This window comes from Macrobrachium nipponense, chromosome 3, assembly GCF_015104395.2.
Source record: "Macrobrachium nipponense isolate FS-2020 chromosome 3, ASM1510439v2, whole genome shotgun sequence".
NCBI lineage: Eukaryota > Metazoa > Arthropoda > Malacostraca > Decapoda > Palaemonidae > Macrobrachium > Macrobrachium nipponense.
In genome coordinates, this window is record NC_087202.1 from 107,785,372 (window position 1) to 107,807,018 (window position 21,647).

Sequence of the window (21,647 nt, forward strand, 5' to 3'; positions counted from 1 at the left end):
ATATATCTATATATACGGTGGGGGTCATGTCCCCAGGGTTACGAACTGGTGGGGGTTCCAGTCTGCTTGGGGATGGGGGGCGACCTGGGGGTTCCGTTCTTGAGACGCGTCGTAAGCCGAAAATCGTCGTAAGCCGGAACGACGCTTGGAAATATGTCTTAAACTAAAAAATTAAAAAGTTATAAAAAACCTTACTTGTAATCCTTGGTTACACTACATGTCGTTTTCCTGTAGTTTTATGTACAACCTGGAGTTATTTTCATAAAAGAACTGTGGTTCTTGAAGGTAAAAACTATTGTAATCCTCTGGTGACACCTACATTCTTGAAGTTTTATGTACAACCTGGAGTGATTTTGCAAAATCTTGAGGGCTACAAGAACAGCTGATTACTATTTACGTATCATATAGACTAATTAAAGTAAATGTATCTTTAAATAGGCTTATATATTAGTATCAACAAAACATTTCCTGCCATGAGTCAGAGGCCACCGTTTAATGAAACGAACACTTCTCTGTCCTATCGTTTTCAGAAAATAAACGTTACGTCAATCCCCGAGACCATTGTTGCCAAAGCGTCTCTCTCTCTCTCTCTCTCTCTCTCTCTCTCTCTCTCTCTCTCTCTCTCTCTCTCTCTCTCTCTCTGATCAAATTACATTGGAAACTTGACATACGACTGCCCTAATATACGAATGTTTTGAGATATAACAGAAAATTTGTGAAATACAAGCTTTGATATACAACGAAATATTTGAGATACGATTTGCGATGAGTGTTAGTTGTATAGGCGACCGATAAATGGCGTTCAGTCTGTTTGTTTGTTGGTGCTGCATGTTAACACGTAGTTGTTTAGTTCGTTGTATTTGCGCCTATTTTTCGTGTTATTTTGTCTATTTTATTATTAACCATGGGTCTCAAAGCTAAAGACAAAGCAGGTGATAAGAAAAAACCCAAGAAAATGATTTCGATGGAAGCAAAACATGAAATTATAGCAAAGCATGAACGTGGCGTTCGTATCGTCGATTTGGCAAACGAGTATGGTCGAAATCCTTCTACAATATCCACGATCATCAAGCAAGAAGGAAGCTATAAAACCCCCGAGACCATTGTGCCAAAGCGTCTCTCTCTCTCTCTCTCTCTCTCTCTCTCTCTCTCTCTCTCTCTCTCTCTCTGATCAAATTACGTACTGGATAAGTTCTCTCTTTGGATACTTCGATTTTGCCAAATATAGAGGGCATACAAGAACAGTTGATTACTATTTACGTATCATATAGACTAATTAAAGTAAACGTATCTTTAAATAGGCTTATATAATTAGTATCAACAAAACATTTACTGGCATGAGTCAGAGGCCGTTTAAATAACGAAACGAACACTTCTCTGTCCCTTACTCGGAGCGTCGGAAGACGCCTCTCTCTCTCTCTCTCTCTCTCTCTCTCTCTCTCTCTCTCTCTCTCTCTCTCTCTCTCTCTCTCTGATCAAATTACTGGATAATGTCTCTCTTTGGATACTTGGAATTTGCGTTGTAATCTAACCAGAAACTTCGTTTGTTATTATTACTGGAAACAAGCAATGATTTTTTCATTATTTGCGCTTTTGGACTGTTATATGTAAAACTATAGTATTCATTCGCTCGGAAAACTAGTTCCGCATATGAGGCGTCACTAAAAAACATAGAAAAATACAACATAAAAAGTGTCGAAAATCATCATAATCTCAAAATTTTTGTTGTAATCTAACCAGAAACTTATTTTTATTAATATACTGTGCTAAACTATAAAGGATTTTTATCATAGTATGTGTTTTTAAAAGCGTCGTTAACTCGGAGCGTCGGAAGACGCCTCTCTCTCTCTCTCTCTCTCTCTCTCTCTCTCTCTCTCTCTCTCTCTGATCAAATTACTGGATAATGTCTCTCTTTGGATACTTGGAATTTGCGTTGTAATCTAACCAGAAACTTCGTTTTGTTATATATTACTGGAAACAAGCAATGATTTTTTCATTATTTGCGGCTTTTGACTGTTATATGTAAACTAGTATGTATTCATTCGCTTGGAAACTAGTTCCGCATATGAGGCGTCACTAAAAAACACAGAAAAAATACAACATAAAAAGTGTCGAAAATCATCATAATCTCAAAATTTTGTTGTTAATCTAACCAGAAACTTATTTTTACTAATATACTGTGCTAAACTATAAAGGATTTTTATCATAGTATGCGTTTTTTAAAAGCGTCGTTAACTCGGAGCGTCGGAAGCGTCAGCGTCGTAACCTTGGAACAAGCGTCGTAACCCAGGACGGATTTTTCCATTGAATATTTAAGAAAAAGCGTCGTAACCTCGGAACGTCGTAAGCCGGTAACCGTCGTAACCCGGGGACCGCCTGTACTATATATATATATATATATCAGGGTAAAGTTTCACTTCATTAAATAAACAATCATGAGATGATTCATTTCTGTTCTTCATCCATAGTTTAATCCAGGTTCTCCTTTTTTGCTGGGGTTTTCCAATTTATGCTGCTAGAGCACAGTATGTACTACCATCATTAGGGTTGTAATGGGTAGGAAAGTTTTTGGGAATTTTGGTGAAGTTTCCAGGAAATCTTTGGGGAATTTTATTAGCCTGGAAATTTTTAGTAATTTTGGGAATTTTTCTTGATTATATTACAGCAATTAAAGGATACTTGTATGTTTCTATTTTCCTTGAGATATTAAAAACTAGACAAATAACTTATAGGCACTTAAGTCCAAAATGTATCACATTTTTCACGTATAAGCATATTTACAAGGGAGCATTATTATGGATTTCCTTAAATTTCATTAGAGTATGGTCGTATTATTGTTACAGAGAACCTGCAAAGACTTACAGTTTTGCCAGACATATAGTAAAACACTTGCAGGGGCTGCCACCTCTGTTGATGAGGATTTCAGTAATTCACTCTCAGAATCAGTCAAATGTATACGAGTCATCTGACTCATCATTCTGGAGATGAATTAGTGTTAAATGATGTATCAGGTTATGGTATCATGAATTGATGGATTAACTATTATAGATATAGATTATCAACTTACTAAAATTTTGTGAAATGTGTGACCAAATGCATTGAACGGAAACAGTAGATCAGGGTGTGGTCGACTTGACATCACAATTCAACTTTATTTGAAATTAACATTTAACAATCTAACTACACTGCAGACGAATAGACGAAAACTATGAGATTAATTGTGAGGTTACATGGAGGGTTAAGCTGGTGAAAGCCCTCAGCCAGGTTAGAACCTGACACCTTAGCTTAGATTAGATTTGGAAAAGTTAAGTTTGGATGCATTTCTGCACTTCATCTAAGCTTTTCATGGCATTCTAAGTCAAGTTAAGAGGGGAAGGGGGTCCAGGCCTCCCAGTCCTGTAAGGAACTAGTGCCCTAGATTGGGTTAGGCTATGGAAAGTTACAGTGTATATCTGTCCCCAATAGTATACCTATTTGGGTTACCTAGCCTAGCCTATGATATTTTCATGCCTCATAATTTGTGACAGCTTGTTGATATATAGGTATGAACTAGCTATTTATCAACAGATTCTGTTGGTAACAGTCCCTTGGAGAATGAACCTAACCCCATAAACAAAAGATTGTAAATAATTAGGTAGGGTAAAACACTGCTGTGCGACCATTGATCCGAAGAAAGACCACTTATTCATCCGATACTTAATTGTTGAAACAACAATGCAATTAAATATTTAAGCATACCATTCAAAAGATTGTTTCGTCAACAAAATGAGAAATATGAGACCGCCATACAAAGTAAAATAAGCATGTGAAGTCTTTGTAAAATATGTGTTAAAGGCAGTTTTTAAATCGAATATGGTGTGTGATGGTTGTGTGCAATTCGGTTTTACAATCAGGACCACGCCCTTCTCAGCCTTCCCAGGACTCATTTGAACAATATTTGCATATACGTATATGCAAAATTTTTTTATATTACTTTTGATTGTAGTTGTAATCAGCCCATTGTTGCCTATACTAGTGAAAGTATGAGATGTCTTATTCCTGGGGTCATGTTTTGAACTGAAATGCATTTTTACTTTGTAATCAGTGGTTTTATCCTCACTGCCATCACAACTGAAATTCAACAGTGCTTATTTGATTGTACTTATACACATTTCACTATCAATTCACTCCAAATTCCACTTGAAATACGTGAGAGTTTGTTCACAGAAAAGCCAAGGTGGGAATAATTTTTCAGCCTTGTTGTACATCTGGCAGCCAGAATCCACAAGCAGACAACGGTTTAGTGAATTGTTTATGATCAAAAGTTTTTCTTTTTTGCTAGCACTTTTCATTTATTTACGTCTATATTACTATTTTGGCTTTTTTGTATTTTTAATAATTGTAGGACTGAAACAAATGTAACCTTTAATGTTTGAGAAATAGGAATGAAAGTCATTGTTGCTAATTTAGTGGAACTTGACATATACGCCAATGCTTTTACAAACTGTTTCCATGAATTCTAGATATCATAGTACAGTAAGGCCTCGATAATCGGGGGGGATAAGGCCCAGAACCCCCTGTGATACGTAAATACCCGTGTTATCCTGGTACCCCCCCTAAAAAATTGCTAAAAACTGCCTACTTGAATGGTTAACCCACCCAAGACCACTATTCCAATATTTATAACTGCCTACTTTAGTTCAAACACCAAATATGTCTTCAACTATCACCTTAAACTAAATTCAAGATAGTTTCAAAGTTATTTTACAACATTAGCCTTAAAAATATATGTAGTATACGTGCTACTGTAAATGTGTAGCCTACTAGCCTATGGATTACAGCTACAAGCCTACATATGCATGCTCACGTGGGCCTCTTTTCTTCACAACACGTTAATATATTACACGTAATAACCTTCATCTGACATTTAGGCTTCTTTCCCATAAGAGTAAAAGAAACGGGGCTTTTGGATGCCACATAATTAACTCATTTATATGGGTACAATTTAAAGAACGTGGCGAACTCGACTTCAATAACAACACACCTAGAACATGAGCAGGCCAGTGTTGCCAAATGGGAATGGCAATTTCTTGCTAGATTTTGCTCCATAAAGTGCTAAAAAATTCACATCATACACAACAATGCCACTTAGCCCATTTCAACCGATTGCTCTCTTTTTCGATTCAAACATGTTTCTAACATACACAGTGTACTTGTACATTACGTTATATGATTCCTAATAATTTTGAAACCTATTCTGTTCAATTCCTGAAAATGGTTTTACAAGATTTTGTTCTTTTTCTTACATGATATATCAAACATAGTAGAATAAAAGAAATTTTAAACTTAACATTACAAAGTTTTGATGTCAAAATACATATGCTAGATGTATTTGAAAACAGATGCAAGTTTTCCTGCTAGATGCTGGATTGAAAATTTTCTTGCTAATTACCTCAAGAAAATGAAAGCTTGCAAAATTGGTAACACTGGACTCAACAGATCCGTGTTAGCAGTGCAAATGATAATTATTGTATCATTAAAAATATCAAAATAAACGAAGTCGCAAAGCCGATTCTATTCATGTTTTTCTAAACACGTAGCCTAAAGGGAAAACTTTATTTTGTTTGTTTCAACGTGCTACAAACCCCTGACAATGCAGAGTACATTATGATCATTCTAAACTATTATTTACTACCAGAATAACAATGATATTGTGTATTGAAAATGAATGTTATGTATCTTCCCAAACATTATTACTACCATCACTAGTACTATTACAATTTCGAAAGATAATCTTGCTGTGAACACTACCATAATTTGATTTTCATATGCGTACGTACATTTTGTCAGCGGGCTAGCTTCGCATAGATAAAAGTTGATTTCACTGATATGAAATTATTTCACGAATAGCCTTTTTATTATGAAGATATGACGATAATATAGAAAGTAAAAAATGGTTTTACGTATTTTGTATTGTTTATGCTTCGTCGGAGAGAGAGAGAGAGAGAGAGAGAGAGAGAGAGAGAGAGAGAGAGAGAGAGAGAGAGAGAGAGAGAGAGAGAGAGAGAGAGAGAGAGAGACTGTTGCCTGATTTGGTTGTAACATTGACAGATATCCATTAGCAAAAGTTGAATAATAGTTGTGTATTGAGAATAATGATCATTTTAAGAAAACTGTTGTTTTACTGTGTTTAATCATATTGCATGTATTATTACCACATTATAATATTATGATATGAACATAGCGATCTACCACTTGCATTCTGGTTTTGTTTACATTCTTAAAATAATCAACTGATGTCGTTTTACCAATATCATCACTGTTTTTAGTTGCAAGATGGAACTTAATTCACAGATATGTCTATAATATATAAGGTAAGAATGGTTTTATTACCTTTATTGTCTGTTAATATCATAATGTGAATCTGTTCATGTATGTTGGTGGTTATCGCACTGCAACTAGGTTTAGCCTACCAATGAACGTCATACATATACCTTGAATAGACTATTTATTATGAAGATATGGCAATAACATATAGTAAGGTGAGAATAGTTTTATTACCTTTAATGTCAGTCAATATCATAATGTGAGTTGTTTCATGTTATTGGTGATTATCAGACCGCGGCTGAGGCTTAGCCTACCGATAAACATCGTATACGCAACATGTTTGTCCCGCGATGCTGCGATTCATACCAGCGATAAGCATGAGAAGCAGTCCAAGAAAAAACCCATGAATGACTGATTCCGTGATTACTGATCCGCGATTAAGCGATGCCCCACTGTAATGCAATAATGATACAATTGCCCTAATATTTATGTATATATATTACAAACAGCTACTCTAAATTCACTTACTTCCATGTTTGGAGGGTAAAACAAACCAACTGGCAACAGTGATAAAAAAATAGGAAAGGGCGAACAACACCGTAGCTAACGTTCACAGCAAAACTGTTGAAATTTGTGTCAGGAATCTGGTTATTTTTACAACAACGAATATTTTCAAATGAATTATCATGAATACATAATAAATTTATACAATTCATAAACTTATTCTGGTGTTTAACTAATTACCTATTTAAATTTTATCTAGCACACTCTTCTTCTTTCCAAACAATCGCCATGTTTCCCAGGTCGCAAGCATAAACACCATCATCGTTTAAGATTGTTGTGAAGAAAGTGTCCCAGCATCTAGCTATGGGTAAAAGTGGTGTGTGGATTTAGCACAGGAAATGGGAAGTTTGTTGACACAAGTGACTCCGCAAACATCGAGATGGCGTCAATCCTCTAGATATGTTAGGTGTTCTAAGTAAAAATTTTGAAAGCGTTACGGAGGTACCTAAGTTAGCACTGCTCATGGCTAGACTTTCATTGACCTCTGTTTAATCAGAAATTATGGCCTTAATTTGTTACTTGGGAGAAAACTCTTACTTCAAGAGGAAAGCAGAGGTCTCGGAGTGTTGCTTCCATGGATGTAGGCTCATGACTGACGTCTAACTTGGGTTACTGGAAGTGATAAAGTTATTTTTTGGGAAAGTGTTCGTGCTAACATCAAGGTGGTCGCCGGGATGCCTTGCGATACTTTACCCTATCACGATCGCTGATTGGCAGGAACCAAGCCGTGGTTGTCTTCAAATTTGCTTTTCCCTCTGGGATGGGTAACACAAAGAACAGTGGTTTGCACCACCAATAATGGCTAGAAATGCCAAAAAATTATTACATGTGGAAAAAACCCTAATTGGCCGATATATAGTATTATAGGTAGGTACGTCTACTTCAGTAGCATAGTCTTCTAATGGGTAGGTAGGTAGGTAGGTATACAGCCTAACTAGGATAATTAATGTAGCCTATTAGGTATAAAAGGAGATCCGGGCTTCAATCTCATAACTTTGGTACACATTGTTGATAAAATCGCCCAAAACTCTTTTGCGAAGCTCTCTCAGTAGTATTTCTCCCGTTAAACATGTAAATTAAGGAGCCTTATACAACCTACCTTCTAACCATGGATGGACTCCTATAGTAGTAGTAGTAATAAAGGACTTCTCCCTTTTCAATGGCTCCGTCGCTCGTTCTCGTATGTCTGAATCTGATTACACTTGTTAAAATTATTCTCTCTATTGTTCCATGAATTCCTCCGCTCGTTCATCATTATAATCCTGGCATGGATGGTGCAAGCAAATAACATGTAGTGTGGTGGACAATAAAGTAATGGAAAAAAAAATTTCATTTATGTCTCCAGCATACGTTCTCCCTTCATATTTTCCTCACATTATTTAGCTACAACATGTTCTTTCTATCTCTGCTAACCAGCAAGGGAAATTTGGTTATCACCTTTAATGATTTCATCAAATTTCTTAACAACGATATTCACTAATGACTGTTTGTCTATATCTTTCCCTTGCGATTCAGCGCCAATTTTTAAATAACTTCTCTCAATTGTTTTGTTAATCAGTCCAATTATGCTATGCTTAGGTCATCAATTTGCAAGATTCAGAGAACTTTCCTGTTTTCGTAAAGAAAGACAAACTTTCCTTTCTTTCTAGTTCATTCTTCCGTATTATAGATTCCCACCACTGTCTGGGGTTTGATTTGATTCCAGTTGCTGTCAATATTGTTACCACTCTGATTTTGAAATTTGATAATGCCATGTTTATGATTATTATATATAGAACTGTGTTACAGTAGCTGTAAATGTGGTTGCCGATATCCTTTCACAGACACCATTCTCTAATTGTAACTTTTAAATCTGTATACATCGATCGAATTAACTGACATAAATCCCCATACAAAATTTAGGGAAAAGTTAGTTTTCCACAATATCCCATATTGAAACATTAGCTTTCAAAGACTGACCATTAAATTTGTCAGCTTATGTGTTATTTATATAATTTGATTCTTATGAGTCATCTGTTATAATGACTATACTCTGTTTTTTTTCCATCTGTCCATCCGCCTGTGGTGGTCGCGCATGGTAACACTGCGTCCCGGGCTTTAAATAGTTACGCCATGTGTACGTTTTAGGTAAAAAAAGGATATCTTGGTGTACATTTGCAACTGAAAAGTGTTTTAATAATTTACTGTATGCGAATTACACCGTTAATATTCGAAATAGGATGTTATTTAAAGCCCGGGACGCAGTGTTGCCATGCTCAAACACCACAGGTGGATGGACAGATGAAAAAAAAACAGAGTATAGTTAATTTGTGATCCCTACCTCTTCATTACCTCGTAATAACGATGTTTTTTTTTTCACTATCAATTTCTAGCCCACATTCCCAAACCTCCGCCCCTCTGCATTAGTACCCTAAAATTTGCCTCTTCACCTTGTGTGTGTGTCTTTTTTTTTTTTTTAACCACAAGTCAATCATCACTGTTCATTTATGACTTGTTTGATATCTACTGATATCTAGTCCGGTCGCGAAGGTGTGTGTGTGACTTGGTCTTGACAGCCCTCTTACTCTAAACCAATTAATAATGATGCCATAATTTTTCAAATTCAGAAAGATGGGAGTTGAAAGAACATTTCTCAGTGCAATTAATGAATTTTTAAGTAAGAGATTATCAAGAGTAATTGGTCACTATAGAATCTCCGTTTTTCCTCGAGTAACGCCCATAGCCTATTACAGGTCGTATTGTAAGCAAAGACTGTGGTTTCGTAAAAAAAAAAAAAAAAAAAAAAAAAAAAAAAAAAAAAAAAAAAGCAACTGAAGTTGTTTTATTTAATTCAATCTCATCTCTGACAGCCGTTTTGTAGTTGGCCATTCCCTTAAATGAGATTTAGCTATAATTAGGGTTATGGTTGCAATCATATGGACTTCAGTATATTCTAATTTACTCATTGCATGACACTGCATCGTGTACCTTCACTCACCATGATCTTTTCATTGGCAAGGTTTCTTTAGTTTTATGCAATTCCATTTTGGCTACCGGTTTATTTTCGAAGAACACACATAGCATGTTGAAATTTTCTACGATATCTTTTAGAAACCGGTTTACCCAGAGGATAACTTATATCATCGTTCTTCCTAGACTATATCCTACACCAAATAGTACAAGATATTCAGTTAATTCTAACAGCCTTGCTTTCTTATGTGCGAGGTTCAGTACCGCAGTTTATAACTTTTGATCCAGCCGTAGAACAGTCTTCCAATTCAGAATATATGTAGTTCAATCTTTCGAACTTCACATGATCGCGCAAATGAATTTTATTTATCTTTTAAATTGAACTGAATATATAATTTAGGCCAAAGGCCAAGGCCAAGCACTGGAACCAATGAAGTCATTCAGCGATTGAACTGGCTGAAAGAGGTCTCGTCTATACAGACATCACTAGCACTTCCATAATTTTACGGATTCTTTATGACTTTGCCAACTTATTTTGATTAAAGCGGAATATTTAGACCAAATACCAAGTGCTGGGACCTATGAGGCCTTTCACCGCTGAAACGGAAATAAGAAGGTAAGGTTTGACAGGTGTAACAGGACTGGAAAACTTTGCAGTTGCACTATGGATCAAATGTTAGAAGGTGGAAAGTCAGATGGAACAGAATATGAACGGAGGTACAGTAAAAGGAATGACAGTAGTCGTAGCTAGGGGCTGAGGGAACGCAGCAAAGAACCTTAAGTAATGCCCAAGGTCCTTTAAATATATATATAAAGGACCTTGGTAATGCCTACAGTGTACCGGATGAGGTTCACTGACGGCACTATCTCCCTACGGAGCCTACTTATTCTTATCTGCAATAGGCATGGCATTTTGGCATCAAAAGCAGGAAGACTTCTGTCGTAAGATGAAAATTCATGGCCAGTAGGAATGAAGAGTAAATAAAGTACTGCTTTGTAAATACATGTATTTGCGCCTTTACTTTCTATGCTAAAACGAGCCAAGAAGAAAAGAGGACAATTACATGTCCCCAAAGATAGTTGTTGTGAGATAAGACTGAATACTAAGTAAGAATGGATTCTATCAATAAGCATCATGATGAATTAACTAACTATTAAATAAATATGATCACTCTTACTACTCTTGATAAGGTCCCAATGATAGGTGCTTCTAATATGATTGCAAACGTGTGGTGATCCGACTTCGAGACCAAAACATAATAACTTATTTTCTAGTAAATGGCTGAGGTTAGTCACTTGAAACTTCATCATGACATCCGCTAAGATTTCATGCTGATTGCGATACCATTAATATCTAAGTTAATGTACTACCTTTATTAGTTACAAAATCCTACTCAAAATCACCCGATTTCTCAAAACAAAAATGACCTCTGTTTTAATGGGATTTCAGATTTCAACGCACAGTAGGCCTATATATTGTACTTGTGTTGACTGAGCAAACTTTAATCATTTGCCAAATGCTCCGAGCATGGTCGAAGTGTCGTCCTTCCATTCCATTCGCCGGAAGTCACGCACAATCGGATGCTACTATTTAGACCAAATTTAATAATCTGCAAGATGCTCTTTCATTCCCAAGCACCATAACCCTCCGGAGGCTGAAAGGGTATGACGTTAATCTTGTTCCTGGCGCTGGTGGAACTCCTCGCACTCTTCTTCCTTCGACAGAAGGAAAGGAAGTTAAAGGACGGCATCTTCATCTTCGCCTTTTTATCAGTTACCCGGGCCACAGCTCTGGAAACACTTGAGCCACGCCTCGACATAGCTTTCATCTCAGCCAGCACCAACTGATGGCCTGTTGATCAAACGTCCTTAGTGGTCAGTAAATTGGTTGAGAGGGAATTCATAAGAGGTCTTTCTAAATCTTCCTTATCAGAAGGCAAAAATGAAGTGCACACACACATATTATATATATATATATATATATATATATATTATATATATATATATATAATATATATATATATATATTGTTACGAAGTGCCAAATATCTGGTTACCATGCATCAAATATTACCTCACCAAAAGCCAGACACCTGAACCCTCATAACACGTTTAAACGACTGAATACTCTAAAGGTAACAGTGATCCCTTAACACTTACCAGTATTGCAGAAAATCAGACTAAGTTCATCAAAACCGGTGTGAGGTAATCTTGTAAGTAATTAAATTAATCAAAGGGCATCACTCCATCAACAACTTTCAAAACTCTAAGTATTTCCCTGATTTCAGAAGTCTAAGTACTTCCCTGGTTCTAAGTCACTTCAATTAAATTGAAGGAAAGCAAATCAATTACCACTCTATGTTTCTACCTAACATGAATATAATCATAATTATATATACTTATACTGGTGTAAGATAAAGAAAACACTTATAAAAATTTTAAATACAAAAATTTATTATTAAATTCAAAATTTATAAGTGAAATTCACAATATTAGGGAAAATTACTGTTACTTGAAAACAAAGTAAAGTTTAATTAATTCTTGAATCAAATTAAGTAAAATTAAATCAAAATTAATTTATCACAAAATTCAAGAAAATTAATTCAATCAAAATTCAAAAGTGTTAGGCAATAATTGAAAATTTGAAATTAATTCACAAGTGCTAAACAACAATAAAACTTGAAAAGAATTCTAAGTAAATGCAAATCAATTCACAAGTGTTAAATTTAATTAAATGTGCAATGATAAAGCAATGAAAATAACTAAGTCAATTAAATGGTGAATGTAAATGAAAATATAAAACAAAAAGACACACTTCAATAAGAAAATGAATAAGTGCACAAACAATGGAACAAACACAAACACAAAAAATATCAGCAATGTGTAAAAGTGTAAATCTTTTTCATTCAAAACACTGTAACCAACAGTTTTTACCAAACCTTCGTAACAGACAACAGTTCCTATCAATTATTAGTTAAACACAATTCCTATCCATTATTAGTTAAACACACTCCCTATCCATTATTAGTTGCAACTAATAAAAATATAACACACTTTACCTTTTTTGGTATACCAACTTCTTTCTTTCTCTTGTATATTACACTATCACAAAAAAACCAGGCGCCGTTACAAAATGTTTGTTCAGATTCCACAAAAGAAATTAAATAAACTAAATAAATTCTAAGAAATATCAAATATAGAATTCTCACAAGTTATGAGTGACCAAATTTACGTTACGTTAATTTAATCTCGATGTCGAGTGAGAGAGAGAGAGAGCGAGAGAGAGAGAGAGAGAGAGGGAGATCTAACTGCCTCGAGGTCTTAAGATTGAATGAAAACTCTTCCTTGCGGAAATTGGGCTAGGCAGATGACAAATACGTTCTGGGTACGAAAGCTTCCAGAAAGTTCTGAAATCTGACGCAATCTTACACACATAATGTGCAACATCCACATGGGACTTGACAAAGATATACATGTACCATACAAGTCTGCTCAACAGATACGTACCTGATTGAAACGGAGGGTAAACGATAATTAAGATTGACATGTTTTTGATGACAACGAGCTCGCTATCAAACGCGCTGACAGAGCAGGGAAGCAAACGGATCTCGCAGACTCTAATCTTAAAGTGCTGACATAAAAGTTAAACATTTGCAGCTTTGAAAAGACAAGGATCTCTCTCTTTACGTTATATATATATTCTTTTACAAGACGTTAATGCGAAATCTGAACACACATTCTAAAACATCCTATTCTAAGCTATCTAGGAATCTGAAAAAATGTTACACAATCTACAAGACATTTCAAAGAGGGGAAAACATGCATTTTGAAAGTAGCAATATATAATATACCTCCCCCCAGAAGATTTTTTATCACGGTGTTGAATCCAACGATTCGCAACGAGATAAATAATCAGCAACTACATTGTTTTTGCCACTAATGTGCTGCACTCTTAAGTTATACTGTTGCAGGCACAAAGACCACCTAGTCAGTCTTTGATTGTGATTTTTCATTTTCTGGATAAATGACAGTGGATTGTGATCTGACAATATTAATATTTCTTCATTCCTAGGTCTATTCACATACACTTCAAATTTTTTCAATGCAGTGATTAAGGCTAAAGTTTCCTTCTCGATTGTCGAATATACTTTCTGATGTTTTTTCAATTTTGTAGACATGAAGCATACAGGATGGTAGATATTATTTTCATCTTCTTGAAGTAGAACAGCTCCAACACCACAGTCTGACGCATCAACTTGTATCACAAATTTCTTGTCGAAGTCTGGAGCTTGAAGTACTGGTCTTGAAGTTAAAATGGCTTTTACCTTCTCAAAGGATTCTTGACACTCTGGAGTCCAAATAAACTTAGCTTTGGGACTAGTCAAGTCTGTCAAGGGAGCTACTACAGCTGAGAAATTTGGGCAAAAACGACGATAGAAACCAGCCATTCCTAAAAATCTCTGTAGCTGTTTCCTGGTAGTAGGTGGGGTAGCCTTACGGATACCTTCTACATTAGCATTTACTGGAGCAAGAAGGCCTTTCCCAACTTCAAACCCAAGATACTGTACAGTTGCCTTTCCAAACTCACTCTTCTCTAGGTTGATTGTTAATCCTGCTTCTTGTAGTTTCTTGAAAACTTTCTTCAGAATCTTCAGATGTTCTTCCCACGTTGTAGAGTAAATCACGATGTCATCTAGGTATACACCTACTCCTTCTATTGATCCTAACAGTTGATCCATCACTCGTTGAAATGTTGCGGGTGCATTCATCAGACCAAACGGCAGAACAGTATACTGATATAGTCCAAAAGGAGTAATAAAAGCTGACAGCAGCTTCGCATTCTCATCTAAGGGAATTTGATAATATCCTTTCAACAAGTCTATCTTGGAAACAAAACTTGGCTTGCCCAATATTATCAAGTAACTGATCTATAAGAGCAAAGGATAATTATCAGCCACACTGATAGAATTCAGCTTCCTATAATCAGTACACATCCTAAATGAACCATCTGGTTTCTTCACTAACACACATGGAGAACTAAAGTGACTTGAACTGGGTTCTGCTAATCCATGTTGCAGCAAATACTCAACTTCCTTCTTCAAAACATCTCGATGATACGGTGATAAGCGATAGGCTCTTTGCTTGAAAGGTTTTCCATCTTCTTGAATCTTGATTTCATGCTTGGTCAGATCAGTACGTCTAGGCACATCTGAAAAAATTTCTGGAAAACTTCTAATTACTTCACTTAAGTCTTCACCTTGTTCAACACTCAGATGTTTCAGTTTATCCTCCAAATTTTCCAAAATTGAAGAATTATTCATCTTGCTTGCAGCTCCAATTCGTAGCCATCATCGTCTTCTGTAGATAAAGTTGTCTGGGTTACTGACACAGTTTCAGTTTTAGTTTCTGAGAAATAAGGTTTCAAGAGGTTCACATGTATCTTCCTTTGTTTTCTTCTTCTTTCTGGTGTTTCAATCACATAAGTTCTATCACTTAACTTCCGAATTATCTTGTAAGGACCTTGAAATTTATTAGTGAGGGGAAATCTCTTGACAGGTAAGAACACTAACACTTGTTGACCAATACTAAAACTTCTTAGCTTAGCCTTAGCATCAAATCTCCTTTTCATTTTCTCTTGACTCATTTTCAAGTTTTCTAAAGAGAATTTTCTAATCTCTTTCAACCTCTTCCTTAAGTTCTTCACATACTCTGCTTGGCTTTCCTCTTGATTTTCTTCCCAATTTTCTGCAAGAATCTTCAATGGTCCTCTCACTTCTCTTCCAAAAATCATCTCATTAGGTGAACATCCCATACTTTCTTGATAAGCATTCCTAACTTCAAACAACATTAATGGTAAACCAACATCCCATTCTCTTCCTGACTCAGAGCAATACTTTGTCAGCATACTTTTCAATGTCTGGTGGAACCTTTCCAAGGCACCTTGAGTTTCTGGATGATAAGCGGTTGATAACTGTTGTTTCACCCCTAACAAATTCATCACATCCTGGAACAACTTGGAAGTAAAGTTCGTTCCTCTATCACTTTGTACAATTTCTGGTATACCAAACTTTGAGAAAAACTCCACAAGTTTTCCAGCAACTATCTTGGCAGATATGTTTCTAACAGGGATTGCTTCTGGATACCTTGTCACAGGACACATTAATGTCAATAAATACTCATTTCCTTTCTTTGTCTTCGGCAATGGTCCAACCATGTCTATAATCACTTTGCTAAAGGGTTCTCCTCTAACTTCTATAGGTTGTAGGGGGGCTTTCTTGATGGTTTCTTCATTCGGTTTTCCAGCTATCTGGCAGGTTATGACACTCACGACAAAACCTGCTAACATCTCTGTGAAGTCCAGGCCAGAAAAAATGTTTCATGATCTTCTCCACAGTCTTCCTGATTCCCATATGTCCAGACTCATGAGCTACCGCAATCACTTGCTTTCTCAATGGATATGGAATCAAAATTTGATGATATTCGCCCCATACAGCATCTCCTGGTATATCTGTAGGTCTATACTTCCTCATCAGTAAACCTTCCTTCAGATAGTAACAGGTAGGAGTTTGTTGCATCTCTTCTCGATCAACAACAACTCTGAAGAACAAATCAGTTAACGATGCATCCTTCTTCTGCAAGTCCATCAGCTTCTCTCTTGTCACTTGACCAACTTCAAGGGTTGAATTCTCAATATCTGCTAACTCAGCTACTGTAGTTTCACTACTGTCTTCAGCAACACTTTGACTACTCGGAGTCTCTTCAGGAACATCAGGTTCTTCTTCTTCGTTGTCGTCTTCTTCATCTTCTTGGGAAATCTCTTCTTGGTCAGCACTATGGGAAACTTCACTTCCCTGGAATAATTCTTCTAAGCACAAAGATCCTTCACTTGATCCTTCTTGGGTGTGTAAATCCTCAGTTTCTTCACTTACAGTCGTAGTCCTCTTCATACTTCTGGTAGTTACACAACTAGGAAACGGGGTGGGGTTATTCTTCTCCAACTCTTCTGTAGGACTAATCCTCAAATGGTTTGTCTGTCACTACAGGACAAGGAATAAATGGCACACCACCAACTTCATTCCCCAACAGAACATGTATACCTTCCACAGCCAGTGAGTCCTTTACAGCAAAATCAACATTCCCTGTCACCAATTCACATGACAGGTGTAAGCGGCATATAGGAGTTACTTCCTCTCCTCCTATACCCTTCAAAATAACTGAATCTCCTGTGAGACTCTTCTCCAACTGAGGGTGAGAACCACGTACTACCACACTATGGTTACTCCCTGTATCACGTAATATCTTGACTGGTACCTGCATACTTCCTTCTTGAGTTGACAGCATACCCTCATAGATATATGGCTTAAAAGCCTCCACACTGCTTAACCACTCACTGCTTGAGGTAACATTTCCACTGGCTGCTAAACATTCAGCTTGTTTAGTTTCATTCTTCTCTGGAGTCTGATTCTTTCCCACACTGCTCTTCGTAGTTTGTTTCACCACTTGACTAACTGGTTTTGACTGCTGTTGATTCCGGTAACACTCTTGACTGTAGTGTCCTACTCTTCCACACTTGAAACAGACAACATTAGGTTTCTGTAACTATCTTGAAAAACTGGATGAGGATTTCACATTAATTTGCTGAGCTGTATTTCCTTGTGTACTCTTAGTAGTATCACTTGAAGGTTTCCCATTAAATTTGTTCCTGTTATTTGGATAAGACTTAAAACCTGGGCGTTGTTGACTCTGGTACTTGACATTGTAATTACGTTTGCTACTGATTATATTGTAATCTTCACTAAGTGTAGCGGCTTTGTCAAGTTTCTTCACTTCTCTCTCTCTTAAATAGGCTCTTATATGTTCAGGAATTCCCTTAAGATACTGTTCAAGAACAAGTAACTCTTCTAACTCATCAAAAGTTTTTAACTTTAGCAGCTTCTACCCAACGTTTGAAACACCTTCTCACCTTGTAAGCATAATCTAAGAATGTTCCTTTCTCATCTTTTCTTTAATTTCTGAATCTCTCATTGTAGTACTCTGGGGTCATCTGGTAAACTTGTAGCACACTGTGTTTAAGTTACCTTTGTAGTCTTTACACTGATCAGCTGTTAAGGACTAGATAAGCACTTCTCCCTTTAACCAATCAAGACACTTTGCTAGTCAAAACTGACCATTTATCCTCTGGCCATCCCATACCTGAAGCCACTTTCTCAAAGTGATCAAAAAACTCATCTGGAGCTTCTTCAGTAAACTTAGGGATTAACTTCTGTACTCTCACTAAATCAAATACAGGGTCTTGATTACCTTGGTTAGGGTTAGACGGTGTTACAGGTAATGTGGATCTAGCTCTTATTAATTCCATTTCCCTTTCATGTCTTGCGATTTCTCTTTCCTCTTTTATTCTTTCTCTTTCCTCTTCTGCTGCTTTTTTCTTCTTCTCTTCTCTTCTTTCTTGTTTTTCCCTGTCTATTCTTTCTCTTTCAGCTTGCATTCTCTCTCTTTCAGCTTGCATTCTCTCTCTTTCAGCAAGCATTTTTAGCTTAATCAAATTCTCTTCTGCTTCAATGCGTCTAAGCTCTAACTCTGCATCACTTTTCTCTTTCTTTTCTGCTTGCTTATTTATGAGATCAGCACGTGCTACATTCAACAACTCTTGAGCCAATTCTAACTCATCTTCATCAGTTAATCTACCAGAGTTTATCAATGATTCCATAGCAATACATCTTATTTGTGCCTTTACCATACTAGTAGACACATAACCACCACATGCCTCTGCTAAAGCGCTCCACTGTGCTCTAGACTGAGTGGTTTCAGACAAAACTTGGACGGAAGGAGTTGCTAAAAATTCCTGAACATTGAACTGAGCCATTTTCCTCTAAGTTATCAACTTACAATTCAATACAATAAATGCAAAACAAAACTATATGGTCACTCTCCTAACAAAATATATTCCTAACACCACCAGTATATTCTAGAGTGATAATGAAATCTGCTTTCCCGGGTCTCTGGGCACCATTAAATAATGTTACGAAGTGCTAAATATCTGGTTACCATGCATCAAATATTACCTCACCAAAAGCCAGACACCTGAACCCTCATAACACGTTTAAACGACTGAATACTCTAAAGGCAACAGTGATCCCTTAACACTTACCAGTATTGCAGAAAATCAGACTAAGTTCATCAAAACAGGTGTGAGGTAATCTTGTAAGTAATTAAATTAATCAAAGGGCATCACTCCATCAACAACTTTCAAAAACTCTAAGTATTTCCCTGATTCAGAAGTCTAAGTACTTCCCTGGTTCTAAGTCACTTCAATTAAATTGAAGGAAAGCAAATCAATTACCACTCTATGTTTCTACCTAACATGAATATAATCATAATTATATATACTTATACTGGTGTAAGATAAAGAAAACACTTATAAAAATTTTAAATACAAAAATTTATTATTAAATTCAAAATTTATAAGTGAAATTCACAATATTAGGGAAAATTACTGTTACTTGAAAACAAAGTAAAGTTTAATCAATTCTTGAATCAAATTAAGTAAAATTAAATCAAAATTAATTTATCACAAAATTCAAGAAAATTAATTCAATCAAAATTCAAAAGTGTTAGGCAATAATTGAAAATTTGAAATTAATTCACAAGTGTTAAACAACAATAAAACTTGAAAAGAATTCTAAGTAAAAGCAAATCAATTCACAAAGTGTTAAATTAATTAAATGTGCAATGATAAGCAATGAAAAAAAAATAACTAAGTCCAATTAAATGGTGAATGTAAATGAAAATATAAAACAAAAAGACACACTTCAATAAGAAAATGAATAAGTGCACAAACAATGGAACAGACACAAACACAAAAATATCAGCAATGTGTAAAAGTGTAAATCTTTTTCATTCAAAACACTGTAACCAACAGTTTTTACCAAACCTTTGTAACAGACAACAGTTCCTATCAATTATTAGTTAAACACAATTCCTATCCGTTATTAGTTAAACACACTCCCTATCCATTATTAGTTGCAACTAATAAAAATATAACACACTTTACCTTTTTTGGTATACCAACTTCTTTCTTTCTCTTGTATATTACACTTTCACAAAAAAACCAGGCGCCGTTATGAAATGTTTGTTCAGATTCCACAAAAGAAATTAAATAAACTAAATAAATTCTAAGAAATATCAAATATAGAATTCTCACAAGTTATGAGTGACCAAATTTACGTTACGTTAATTTAATCTCGATGTCGAGTGAGAGAGAGAGAGAGCGCGCGAGAGAGAGAGAGAGAGAGAGAGGGAGATCTAACTGCCTCGAGGTCTTAAGATCGAATGAAAACTCTTCCTTGCGGAAATTGGGCTAGGCAGATGACAAATACGTTCTGGGTACGAAAGCTTCCAGAAAGTTCTGAAATCTGACGCAATCTTACACACATAATGTGCAACATCCACATGGGACTTGACAAAGATATACACGTACCATACAAGTCTGCTCAACAGATACGTACCTGATTGAAACGGAGGGTAAACGATAATTAAGATTGACATGTTTTTGATGACAACGAGCTCGCTATCAAACGCGCTGACAGAGCAGGGAAGCAAACGGATCTCGCAGACTCTAATCTTAAAGTGCTGACATAAAAGTTAAACATTTGCAGCTTTGAAAAGACAAGGATCTCTCTCTTTACGTTATATATATATTCTTTTACAAGACGTTAATGCGAAATCTGAACACACATTCTAAAACATCCTATTCTAAGCTATCTAGGAATCTGAAAAAATGTTGCACAATCTACAAGACATTTCAAAGAGGGGAAAACATGCATTTTGAAAGTAGCAATATATAATAATATATATATATATATATATATATATATATATATATATATATATATAGTATATATGTATCTATATATATATATATATATATATATATATATATATATAATTCTATATCGGGAATAGCAACATGATTAAAAAAATAAAAAAGAGCATAAGGCCACAAGGAGTGAAACAACGGAGTGCAAGATCTTCCGCCTTGAAGGTTTCTTCAAGCCAGGTCCTGCTTCAAGCAAACTGCATACGATGGAACAATCGATTACAAGAAATGTTGGTTTTACGAACGACAACCAAGATTAAAGGGGGGTGTATCAACAATTTAATGCACACAAAGGTCACAACACTTGCATTAACTCGTCTGTTAAGGAACAACAGTTACTGCCTGGAATTAATTATCTTAGAGATTTATCGAGCAGAGATCTGTAGAGAATAGAATTGACTGAACTGAATACAGAATTTACGCCAAAGGCCAAGCACTGGAACCTATGAGGTCATTCAGTGCTGAAACGGAAATTGACATAAAAGGTTTGAAAGGTGTAACAGCAGTAAAACCCAGGAGTTGCACGATGAATAAACTGTTAGGAGAGGATGGAAAGTAAGAGGGAAGAAATTATGAACGGAGGTACAGTAAAACAAACGAAAAGGTTTGCAGCTAAGGGCCAAAGGGACGCTGCAAAGAACCTTAATAATGACTAGCAAGAAACCCTATTTGACACAAATCTGCGGTCGTTCTGTTGCATAGATGGAATTTCATGAAAATGGTCGTTTCAACAGGAAAATAAAAGTCAGGGTACGTAATGAAGTTAAAAATATTGTGCGACAAACTTAAGAGGGAAAATGCCCAAAGATTTCATGATAAGGCCACTGAATATGTATGCTGTCTTTATGCTGATATTATTATTATTATTATTGTGTAACTGCTTATGAAACTTTTTGTGGTCTGAATTTGATGGCTGTCATTTTTATTGCTAATATTATCATTATTACTCT

The 21,647-nt window shown here is 35.8% G+C and overlaps 2 protein-coding genes across 3 annotated transcripts in view; both read right to left on the reverse strand.

Annotated features, from left to right (window-relative positions):
• Positions 1-8,103, reverse strand: part of LOC135221948 (uncharacterized) — a 40,084-nt gene extending 31,981 nt beyond the window's left edge. Inside the window, exon 1 of one of the 2 annotated variants that reach the window (XM_064259987.1) lies at positions 7,970-8,103. The gene's annotated coding sequence lies outside the window, so the exon portion shown is untranslated. Of the gene's footprint in view, positions 1-7,407; positions 7,432-7,969 lie in introns of those variants that run through there. The other variant, XM_064259988.1, reaches the window with a different exon arrangement.
• A 2,734-nt stretch (positions 8,104-10,837) lies between these two features.
• LOC135222262 (putative ammonium transporter 3) overlaps positions 10,838-21,647 on the reverse strand; it is a 31,757-nt gene continuing 20,947 nt past the window's right edge. Inside the window, 1 exon segment of the mRNA XM_064260375.1 lies at positions 10,838-11,671. Coding sequence (XP_064116445.1) covers positions 11,445-11,671 — 227 coding nt within the window. The 3' untranslated portion in view covers positions 10,838-11,444.